At 54.4% G+C, this 12,047-nt stretch overlaps 1 protein-coding gene across 11 annotated transcripts in view; it reads left to right on the top strand.

The window, feature by feature from the left end:
• Positions 1–7,604, top strand: part of SGMS1 (sphingomyelin synthase 1) — a 251,021-nt gene extending 243,417 nt beyond the window's left edge. For all 11 annotated transcript variants that reach the window (XM_077874860.1, XM_077874861.1, XM_077874865.1 and 8 more), the window contains 3 exons: positions 2,002–2,155; positions 5,120–5,286; positions 5,992–7,604. In XM_077874860.1, the coding sequence (XP_077730986.1) occupies positions 2,002–2,155; positions 5,120–5,286; positions 5,992–6,171 (501 nt within the window). In that variant the 3' untranslated portion in view covers positions 6,172–7,604. The remainder of the gene's footprint in view (positions 1–2,001; positions 2,156–5,119; positions 5,287–5,991) is intronic.
• The last annotated feature ends 4,443 nt before the right edge of the window (positions 7,605–12,047 follow it).

Genomic DNA, 12,047 nt, shown 5'->3' on the forward strand with positions numbered 1-12,047 from the left:
ACTCTAGGTTGGAAATCATTTTCCCACAGACTTTGGAGGCATTTTTCCAAAGTCTTATGTTTTCCAGCATTTTTTAAAAAGCCTGACTCTTAATGCTTTGTATGAAGCTTGTTTTTAATTTCTGGAGGTGTTAGGATCTCTTGCTTGACCCTCATTCTTGAAATTTTACAGTGCTGAGTCTTGCTATGTAGGTCTATTTTCTTCTGTTGAACTGCATGTCCACTGACCTTTTGAACTTGGAAATCCATGTCCTCTGTGTGGTTTGTTCAACCTGCCATCCTTAACTAGAAATCCAGATACATATGTTTTAAGGGAAATTGTAATAAGAACACGTATTTCCCAAAGCCCAGATTATTATCAGTGAAATATTGAAATGGATCACGGTGATTAAATTGGTTACCTAACCAGAATTTAAAAGTGTGCTGACAAGCGTAAAATACAGACAAGCACACATTTCGTTCAACAGAGCAAGTAAAACTTGAAATGAGCAAGTTGTTTAAGCCACTTACGACTCCTATATGCAGCCCAGACTTGTATCAGAGAGGGGTAGATTTATTTACGAACCTTTTTCACTCTTATTGAAAGGAAAAACATGCAATTCTACCAACATAATTTCAGAAGATTGAAAGTATACCCACCTCAGTCCCTTGTTTCAGTTTGGTCACTGCATCTCACATACCGATGTATACTTGTATTTGACTGCACCAGTGTCCAACGTTTCACCTAAGTTAGTAAAACCTTTGTCCTCTAAGCCAAGCAGGAATGAATTTTTCCTACATATTTTTTCCAAAATGGTTTTGGTAGCAAATCAGTCAATTACTCTTTGCCTATCAGTATAATTTTAGAAGTTGGGTAAGCGTCTGCTGAAATGTGCTATAGAAAGTGCTACTATCTCAGGAATGTTCTGAAGCCATGAGCTCCACTCTAGGACCGTACCCCTTCCCAGGGTTGTCCAAAGAACAGTGAACGTTGAGTGGCAGACTTCATGGTGGGAGTTTATGTATCTTAATATAAGCTCATGAAGGCAAAGCACTCCCGTGCATCTCTACTGTGAGTACCCGCACCAAGCACTTCTCTGACCAGATAAGTCAGAGAATGGGGAGACGCATTCTGACGCCGCCTCCTGGAGAGCGTATCAGATCCCGGAGGCTGAGGGCTCACAGTCCCGCCGACTGTCGGCACCTGCGCTTCTGGCCCCCAGCTGTAAGTTGGAGGGGCCCATAAGTGCTGCTCAGGCTTGGCTACTTTGCTAGCTGTTGCCCATGGAACACGGAACGCAGGAAATAGATTTCCGGTTTATTATAAGAGGATATAACAGGGCAGCCAGATGGATGAGAAGCATCAGCCGAGGTATGTGGGGAGAGGTACAGTTTCCGTGCCCTGTCCGGGTGCACCACTGCCCCCCAGGACCTTCCTGTCTCTACTCTTTCACCACCCTGGAAGCTCTCTGAACCCTCATCCTTTTGGCTTTTTGTGGGGCTTCATTATGTAAGTGGGATTGATTAGGTCTTTGGCCGCGGCTGATTAGCTCAGCCTCCAGCCTCTCTCCTCCTTGGAGATTCAGCCCTGTGCTCGCTGGTTGGCTCTCCTGGCATCCAGCCCCATCCTTCGGGGCTTTCCAAGAGTCACCTCATGAACATGCACTCAGGTGTCACCGGAAGAGGCTTCTTAGGAATAACCAGAGAACCTTTATCTCAGGAAATCCCCAAGGTTGTGCCAGGAGAACAGTCAGAGGCCAGGTTTATATCTCTTATTAGCAATCAGTGTCAAGGGACGCCTGGGTGGTCAGTGTCCCCGTCGTGATCCCGGGGTCCTGGGATCAAGTCCCACATCGGGCTCCCCACAGGGAGCCTGCTTCTCCCTCTGCCTCTCTCTCCGTGTCTCATGAGTAAATAAATAAAACCTTTAAAAAAGTGTCAAAAAGCTCAATTCTGAATATTAGTAATCATGGCACACTTTCATGTGGCCTTTAATGAGTCTTGTTTTCTCTTTTCCCACCAGCTTTTTGGAGACTGGGAAGCCCAGCTGCGGAGAATAATGAAGCTCATCGCTGGCGGTGGCCTGTCCATCACTGGTTCTCACAACATGTGTGGGGATTACCTGTACAGTGGCCACACGGTCATGCTCACACTCACCTACCTATTTATCAAAGAGTGTAAGTCTCCAGCAGCCTTCCGCGACGCCTGCCATTTCCCATGGTCCCTGTGAAGTGTGGCTGGAAGCCTCGGGAGGGCGGCACCTCATCTCCCCACCGCGCCCAGAGAGACACATGCGGGTGGGGGGGGGTGACTGCTCTTCCTCATGGGGTCACTTGTTCACCCTCAAGGGTCAGCACAGCATTTGGGGTGCACGACAGCTGCTGGAGGAGGCCAGAAGGAAACCTCCCAAGACACCAGGAATGCAGTGTCAGGCCTGTGGGTGTGATGGTAGACTGTGTTTCTAAGTTCCTGGCCCTCTGCTCTGAGCCATGGGGACAGAGGTGCTCAGTGATGTCCCTCACAGAAGCCGTGGGCTCGGGGACACTGAATGAGGAGGGCACTAAATGGGAAATTTCCTTTTAAAAGAAAGTGCTTAAAATATTTTATTCTGAGACACACAAAAAATAATACTAAATATACCCTGTCCGCCACTCAGACTTAATAGGTATTAGCTTTCGCCGTGTCTGTTTCTGATAACCCTTTAAAAACCAGATGAGGTGTTAGGAGGTGACAGGCCTTTCATTCCTTCCCCCACCACTGTCCTCTCTCCTTTCCATGCGTGTTTTTATATGTGCACATCATGGTGGGATGGTTTGTCAAATCTGCGTACGTGGTATTATGCTGTCTCTGGTCTTCGGCCACTTGATTTCTCTCAAATGATGTTTGTGAGACGTGAGGCTCTGGCTCGCTGTAATGAGCCACAGGTTACTTCTTTTTCTCCTTGTGGAAAACTCAGTTGTCCTCAGTCCTCAGTATCCTGCTGTTAAAAACAGTCTCCGTGAGCCCGGTCCAGGCAGGTTCTGTGCAGAACAGTGAGTGGCGGCGGGTTGCCGGTACCTCCAAGGAGGGACGCACACATTGCCGTGTCGACGTGTGTCGGGAGTGAGTGCGGCGCCGTCGAGTTGGCAGGCAGAGCAGTGACGGTAACGAGAAGTGACCAACAGGAAGGGGTCTGAGTCCGTCCTCTGAGATGGGGCTGTGCTGTCCTGTCCCCCATCAACAGGAGAACCCCGTCCTGCAGCAGGTGCAGGTGGGTGCGGGGGTAGGGGGCTGGCTGCCGCTGGACCCTGGGAAGACGGGGGCCTGACCCACCCTGATGGGCTGGCGCTGGCGAGGCACGGCAGGAGCACGGCCGGCTGGGGACTGAAGGCTTGAAAGCCCAGCTTGGGTCTTTTTAAAATTTATTTTGTTTGACGGAGAGAATGTGTGAGCACAGGGGGACGGGGAGAAGCAGGCTCCCCGCTGAGCAGGGGCCAACGTGGGACTCCATTCAGGACCCTGAGATCAGGACCGGAACCCACGGCAGAGGCTTCACCCCCTGAGCCCCCCTGCCCCCTGGCCCGAGGCCGCTTGTGGTCTCAGGGAAGACAGGAAAGGGCCAATGTGCCCAGGCGCCGGGAGAAGGGAGCATGGGCGCCCCCGGCCTGTGGCTGAGCCCAGGGAACTGTACCACCTCCAGGCGCCCTCCCACCCCGCGCCGGGCCACGCAGGCCTGGGGTAACCGGGGCGCTCGCGGCCCTGCTGACTGTACTTCAGCAGGTGAGCCTCCCCCTTGAAGGAAACCCAGCGTGCCCTGTGGGGAGACGGGGGGCGGGGGGCCAAGTCAGATGGAGGGTCCCCGTGCTGCCCCGAGCCTCTGACCTCGCTACGCTTCACTCCCTCGGCCCTGGATGAGACGCAGAAAGCTGCCCCTGGCCGGGGGAGAGGTGATAGCGATGGAAACGGGCGGCACACGGGCCGGGCCTACTGTTCAGCAGCGGCAGCCACTACTGTTGTCTGGCTGGGTGTCCAATCGGATCTTGCTGGATCCGAGAGCAAGAGAGCCCCCCGCCCGACCACTGCCTATGAAGACCCAGCCCCCTTCACCTTCTCTCTTTCTCGTCCTGCTTATCTTGTTCAGCGTTGCAGTTTTTCCTGGCATTTGACACCTTCTAACTTAGTGTATAATTTACTTATTTATTATATTATTATAAATGTATTATTATTATAAATTTACTTATTATAATTATTTTGTATTGTCTCTCCCCCGTACTAGGAAGGTATTTAGGAAGAACCACAAAGGCAGGTTCTTTGCCTGTTTGTTCATTGATCTCAATAGCTAGCACATTTCCTGTGCCGGACACATCGTAGATGCTGGATAAATCTCAGTCAAATGGCTGATTAGTCCTTGGGCCCTTTGAGAATCCAGTAAAAGTCTGAACTTCCTCCCCATGGAGAGGGTGGGGAGGATGGATCACATTCAGACCACATTCCTCCGTAAAGTTTCAGACCCTCTTCAGCCAATTATTTGAGAACACAAGGCGGGAAGGCCTGATGCTTCCCTCGGGGAGCTTCCAGGTGGAGGTGTGGACAAGTGTTTATCTGACTCTGCCCGGCCTCTGAACGGGCTTGGACCAGAATTCCCAGGCATCTGGATCCTTTATTTCCATTTGAGAAACAGAAATCCCAGAGACTTTCAGATCAGTGTATGGTCACAGAGCTTGGAAAGCAACTAAGACGGTGGTAGCGGTCCCAACCGCCCACTCCCCATATAAGCTCTCTCCAGACCAAAAGGTATTGGTTTTTCTTAGAGCATTAAGCCCAATTTTTTTACAAGTAAATGGACTTAAAATGTCAGTGGACTTTTTTTTTAGCCGAGCGTGATGCATTACCCCCATCAGTTGACCTTTTAAATTGTATTTATGATTATCTGAATCTAGCAATAACTAAATACAAAATACAGTTGTAAATCAAAAACCAAGCTGCCGCCGTTCTAACCTTGTTTCCACGTGAGCTAAAGCCCTCAGACTTGCTGCCCGCGTGACCTGTTTCGGGAAGGAAATCTCGGAGTCACTGGACTCAAGTGGCCGCAGAGGCGAGCGTGGTTGGTGCCCTCGGTGCTACCTGAGTGACGGGCTGTTGTGCCTCTCTCCTCATTTCAGATTCCCCTCGACGACTCTGGTGGTACCACTGGATTTGCTGGCTTCTCAGCGTGGTTGGGATCTTCTGCATTCTCTTAGCGCATGACCACTACACTGTGGATGTGGTGGTGGCGTACTACATCACCACGAGACTCTTCTGGTGGTACCACACTATGGCCAATCAGCAAGTGAGTCCTTCCCCCCCATCTGATTGCAGCTCCCTTTGCCCTGGCCGGGGGCGGGGGCGGGGGCGGCACAGCACAGCAGGGGGAAGGGGACGTGCAGAGAACCCACCGATGGCTCAGGTTTCTCTCAGAGGGGTCGGTGGGTAGGACTGTGTTGTCTCTGGTGATGCTGACCCACCTCTGAGTAGAACATGAACAAGAAACGCGTGAACACAGTGACACCAACGCTGCATCCTTGCAGAACAAGTGTCCCTCCCCCCCGCCCCTGACAAACGTCGTCCAGGCTGTGCCCACCTGCACCCTGATTGGCTCCCCCCGCCCTTCTCCCACCCTGGGCCCTTACCAGCTGAGTGCTTAACTGGCGTCACAGAGACGTGACGGCCACACTGACTGAGGCCTGTGTATATGGGCAAGACACTGAGTAAGCCTTGTGCTGTCCATGCACTCCCAGAATCAGAGTATTTTTTCCTGCTGGGTTGGGTGTGGCACAGTTAGCAGATGAGCGCAGAGTGGAGACGTGTGTGTGTGTGTGTGTGTGTGTGTGTGTGTGTGTGAAATGGGGACACGCGGGGCGGGTCTGGGGTCCTCTGCAAACTGCAATAAGGGAAATACCTGAACTGCAAGTGGAGGATGACCAGCAGAGCGTCCTTCTGCGGCTGGGACGTAGCTTGTGCTCCCTGACGCGGTTTCCTGTCCTTGTCGTCCTAGGTGCTAAAAGAAGCCTCCCAGATGAACCTCCTGGCCAGGGTGTGGTGGTACCGGCCATTTCAGTACTTTGAAAAGAATGTGCAAGGAATCGTACCTCGGTCTTACCACTGGCCCTTCCCCTGGCCAGTCGTCCACCTCGGTCGCCAAGTCAAGTACAGCCGCTTGGTGAATGATACGTAACGGCGGGACCCAGCGGGGGAGCGAGGAACTGTCCCAAGTGCTAAGAACTCCATGAGAGAAGATGCCATAAACAAACACCTCCCTAATCCTGTTCTCTTTCAACAGTTACCTTGACTTAACCTATTGAGTTACCTGGTCAGCACTGTGATCTTTTTTTCTCTCCAAAGGACCTGCGTTGGACAACAATAAAGAAAATTTAACCTATCATGCACTGTACACATTTCCTGTTCATAAGTTTGGGATTTACATGACCTGCGACCACCATGTTCCTTTGTATATGATGCAACAGCATAAATGTGAGCTTTTATATCATCAGTTCTGGTCTTTCCAGTCACATCTGGAAATAAAGCGTATTATTTTCTTGGGAAAACATACTTTTCATATCTCTTGCCCCAAAGATTGGGCTGTAAGCCATTTTCTAGCAAATGTCTCTATGAAGGTTTCTAAGTACCTGAATGGGGTTCAATTCTGAAATCTTTCTACCTGTTGCACCGATATTCAAATAAAAATGACAGACACAGAAAGGTTCGGTAACTTTGGGTTTTGTAAAAAATCAGCAGAGAGAGTGTGTCAAAAAGTGCAAAAAAAAAAAAAAAGATTCTGTTACAAAGTGATTTTCTAAGTATTTCCTAACTTTATTTTTCAAAATAATGTTATGAAAACCAAATTTAAAGATTTTTACATGTTGGAGAGAAGAGAGTTAAAATATAAAAATGCTTCTTGGGAGAGAAATTTGTCTATGTTTCTAGTGCCTTTCTTGTCTTGATTGTATGGTCAGTAGGCAATCTTAAATGTTTTTATTTAAAATAAAATATTCCATGAAGATATAAATGTATGTATACACTACTAAATTTTGCATTTATAGCTAAATTAAATCAGAAGACTGCTTACGGTTTTTAAATCGCTACGCGTTAAAGAAGGGGGGAAGCTAATTAGAAAGCCCGGGCCTGTTCCCATATTGTGAGCAGGTGGCAATGACGTGTACCACTTAAATTATTTTATCATCTGTTTGGTAGTTCGATTTTAACTATACAATGAAAACAGCCATGAATACTTTGTTTTTAAAAAAAGAGAGTTTTGAAAATGATCACTTAACTAAAACTTGAAAGCTCTAAATTAGTCATCCATACTCTCATGACAATTTTGTTGGTGAACAACAAAACAGAGATCTATTTCTTTCAAATATATTTGTGCAGAAACTGCATGGAACTCTGAGTTTTACTCCTAACATGAGTATGTTTGGGGAAGTATTCTATTCTGTACTTGCCAATGTGGAGAACAAAATAGTTTTTTAAGAATGAAGAAGTATATATATCCATTCTGTATTTTACGCAGCAGAATTATCTTCCGTAGGGTTTTTTTGTGTATTCACAAGGTGATATTTGTATTGTAAAACAATAATGGTGAAGGAAATAAAAAGGCTTTTAAAATTTTGTTTGTTTTAAATATTTGTAAAGTTATTATTCCAGAGAGTATACTGATATCTTAACAGCTTACCTAGATCATAAATTAATCAAATGCACTTTTTAATAAAACCTGATACTTAAAATAAATGACTGTTATTTCGAATGTGTTCGCATCCTTCACGGAAGTCAGAGACGAAGTCATGAAAGCAAGGTAATAAAAAAAAAAAAAAAATCTCCGTGCGTGTTGGAGCTTCCCCAACATGGGTTGGTTTGAGACACGGCCTGTGGCGATCCTGATTGTTTTCCCTTTGAGGTTTCTGGAAAGGTACAAGTGTTTTTTTGTTTTTTTTAAATACATAAAAAGAATCACGGCCGGGTTCCATCCAAACTGCGGTCGGCCTTTGCCGGAGAGGAGGAGAGGTCAAAGCGGTGAGACCCGCGTGGGGCTTCGGAGGGCGTCGCTGCGGGCGCGGGCGGTGGCCCCTGGAGGTGGCGGACCCTGGAGGCCGGACCCGGTTCTAGGATGGCTCCCCCTTCGCCCTTCGCCGCGGCCCGCCCTGACCTTGACCCTGGAGCAGGTGCTGCGTGGCCTGAGGGAAAGTAACGTGAGTAATGCAAATGCATCCGCTGAACACTGAACCTTTTTTTTCCAAGTCGAATTAGTTTTCTTAAAAAAAAGGGGGGGGGGGTTACTGTGGCTCTGCAGGCTGCCTCTTGGTTTCCTAAGAAACTCGTGCCCGACGGCACCGATGTGTACCCGGGCCCCGGCTGCTCCCGGGCTGCGGGCGGGCACAGGAGCGCCGCCTTGAGGTCCGTTCCGGCCTCCCGCTGCCCCGGGCCCTGCATGCTCCCGGGAGGCCCAGGACGAGGCCCCTCCCCGTGAAGCGAGCGGGGGAGCGCGCCTCGCCAGGTCCGAGGCCTCACTGCGGCCCGGTGCCTGATCGCCAGCCGTTCGCACCGGGCGCGGAGCTGAGCACGGAGCCCGCCACGGAGCCTGCCACGGAGCTGAGGCCGGCGCGGCCACCCGGCGGAGCCAGGTCCCGAGGAGACTAGATACAGGATGTGCTCCCGGATCCCTTGACGTCCCTACTCAGGTTTCCCCCAGATGTATTTATTTTAGAGAGAGTTGGGGGCGGGGGGCGCAGAGGGAGAGCGAATCTGGGCGGGTTCCCACTGGCCGGGAGCCCACGCGGGGCTTGCCCTCCGGCCCTGAGATCACAGCCTGAGCCAAACCAGAGCCGGGGCCTGGCTGCGCCCGGGGCAGATGCTGGGCCTCTGTGCCCTCCGCTCCCTTCCGTCAGGAAATCCAGGCCGCATACGCTGCTGTGGGCCCCTGACGTCCTTACCTGTCTGCCGGTGCGGCGCCCGCCCCCCGCTAGGTGCTCCGGGGCCAGGGGTGCTCTGGGGGCAGAGGTGCTCCGGGGCCAGGGGTGCTCCAAAGTCAGAGGTGCTCCAGGGTCAGCGGGGGCCAGTCCCTGGGGGCCCCGCAGGACGGGGGGAGGGTGGGGAGGGTGACCCAAAGCCGGCCCGGGCTGCCTGGGTGGACGCAGGAGGGGGTGTCACATGTGCCAGGGCGCGGCCCTGCTGTGACTCGGCGTGTGGCCGCTGGGAAAGGCGCGCCGCCGGCCTGGAGTGCCCTGCATGTCCAGGGTCCCCCGTCGCCACGAGCGTGGACATCCGACCGCCGGAACAGGCCTGAGGGCAGCTGGCGTCGTCCCACGGGTGAGTCCCCCGGGAATTCCCGGGCCGGGGGTTCCAGGGTGTGGAGCCCAACAGCAAGGAGCCGCAGAAGCCGGGTTGGCGGTCCTGGGGCCCTGGCGCCCGGGTGCCGTGTGACGTGTCCGGGGTGGCTTCGGGGGGCAGACGGTGGGGTAGGGAGGCCTGCGGCCGACAGGGGCCAGCCCAGCGCCCCGCCCACGGCCCTGAGCCCCCCGTGCTGGCACTTCCCCGGGAGTGGGGGGGCCGCTCTGGGGAGGTTAGGGGATGAGCCGGCTTCCTCCTGGTGCCAGGGCCTGGTGCCATCCCTGTCCTCCCCTGTCCTTGACCCTCTCTGGTCTCCGTCCTTGAGGCGTGTCCCCCCGGACAGACCACACGCACGCACAGACGGCACCTCGTGTGTGCGCCCTCCTGACCGTCTCCGTCTTTTCACCGCTGTGCTGAGACTTTTCACGCGTGAAGTGTAATCGATGGCACAGCTGACCTTGAACAATACGCGTTCGGGCCCAGAGGGTCCACCTATGTGTGGATTTTTTTCAGTAAATACAGCACCAAGTACTAGAGAGGCACTTTTACGATTTTCCTAGTTTTTTCCTCTAGCTTTATTCTAGGAACACAGCATGGAACACGCACACAGACTGCGGGTATCGGGAAGGCTTCGGGCCAACAGTAGGCTATTAGTAGATACATTTGCGGGGGCTCCGCTTTTTTTGTTTGCTTAAGATTTTATTTATTTATGAGAGACACGGAGAGAGGCAGAGACATAGGCAGAGGGAGGAGCAGGCCCCATGCAGGGAGCCCGACGCGGGACTCGATCCCGGGACCCGGGGTCACACCCAGGGCCTAAGGCAGGCGCCAAACCGCTGAGCCCCAGGGACCCCCCCAAAACAGTCCTTTCTCGACAAGTTCGCCCCGCCTTCTGTAGCTGTAAGGGTGGCAGCGGCGACGACCCCAAAGCTCTCTGAGGCTGGAGATGCAGCCGGAAGCCCGGGGCGGCCGAGCGTCTGCGGCGACCAACAGGACGGGCTGCGCTCCGAGGGAACCCCGGCGGCTGGACGGACCAGGCTGTGTCCTCACGACAGCGCAGAACCGAGACTGGGAGCGGCTGTCGGCGTCTGCCGCGGCCACCTCGGGCCTCCGCTCACAGGGCGTCCCGGAGGACGCGAGGACAGGCTGGGCCGGGAGCGGGGGGACATCCGGGTGCCGAGCCGCGGGCCACTGGCCGGCGCCTGCCGTGCGCTCTCCCGCGAGCCCCTGGGGTGCAGCCCCGCGCCCGGGGACCTGGGCCACCCGAGCTCTCGGCGGCGGCTGCATAGCCCAGGCCTGTGGGAGGGGAGTGGCCGCCAGCAGGGCCTGGGCGGTGACTTCGGCCGCGGAGGCCGGGTCTCTCTCCACCGAGGGCTTCCAGTGTGTTCTGTGGGGTGCGGCGATCTCCCTCTCCCGGGGCCCCCTCGCTCGAGGTCATTGCCAAGAGGCGCACGTAGGGACTCCAAGAGTCATTCAGTGTGAGCAGGAAATGCGGCAAGTGTGTGACGCTGTCCCGGGCCGGGTCCTGCCAGGAACCCCCGCCCGATGTCGTACCTACTTCATTTCACACCAAGGACATTTTTTTTTTTTTAATATCCAGGCTTGTTTTATTTTTTTTTCCTTAAATTACATTTATCTATATTCCAGCCCATCGTAACCCGTTTTTTTGTATATTTTTTTTTATTGGAGTTCGATTTGCCGACACAGAGCACAACACCCAGGGCTCATCCGTCCGGTCCCCCCGTCCCCCGCCACCTCCCCTTCCACCGCCCTTGGTCGTTTCCCAGAGTTACGGCCGCTCATGGTTTGTGTCCTTCTGTGATTTTTCCCACTCATTTTCGACACCAGCGGTTTTTTGTCCGACTCCTCCCTCGGGAGTTGCTCTACGACGCAGTGGTGCTCGGGGAGGCGTAACTGGTCACGCCCAAGTGCCCGGGGCGGGTCGCGGCGGAGCGGGAACCGCGAGGCCATCAGTACAGGTGTGACGTAGGGCGACGGCGATGGGACCGGGCGGGGGGGTGTCACACAAACAAGCTCTGGGCTCAGTAAACCCCGCGATCGTGAGGGACATGGGGGGAGGCATGAAGACGAGGCCCCGGGCGCCCCGGGAGAGGTCCCAGCGCATGCAGGGCGCCCGCTGCGGAGCGGGGAGCTGGGCCGCGAGCTCCACGCCAGTGTCGCCCGCATCTGCCCCGGACGCAGCGTCCCTGGGCCCAAGCGACAGCCGCCTCCCGTATTCACGGGGAAACAGCCAGCGGCCGCCGAGCCACAAGCCGCGCAGCTCTGGGCCGTGGGCTCCGCGGCGCTACCGTGACCACCTCCTGACCACGGTCGGCGCCGGTGCCACAGGAGCCCCGAGGGCCTCGGCCGAGCAGGTGGGCCAGGTGGGCCTGGGCAGGTGCACACAGCTCAGGGTGTCCCGGGGGGCGGGCGGGAAGGTGTGATCTGCTGGCACGAGCGTGCCTGGGAGGCGCCTCTGAACCCTGGGCTCTCAGCTCCGGGACGCCTCAACGCGTGGTGGCCAGGCCTGCGGGAAGCCCGTGGTGGCCGCCGCCGTGGTCCCCACCGTGGCCTGGGTGAGCAGGGAGGCCGACGCCGTGCCCGACGCTGCCTGTGTCCGGGGCCCAGCTCGTGCGGCGTGGGGGGGGGGGCGTGTGCAGGTGGCACCACTGGGCCCATCACCCAGAGCGCGTTGCGGGGGGGTGCGGGGGAGCCCCACCCTGGGTG

Source organism: Canis aureus, chromosome 27 (assembly GCF_053574225.1).
Source record: "Canis aureus isolate CA01 chromosome 27, VMU_Caureus_v.1.0, whole genome shotgun sequence".
Taxonomy (NCBI): domain Eukaryota; kingdom Metazoa; phylum Chordata; class Mammalia; order Carnivora; family Canidae; genus Canis; species Canis aureus.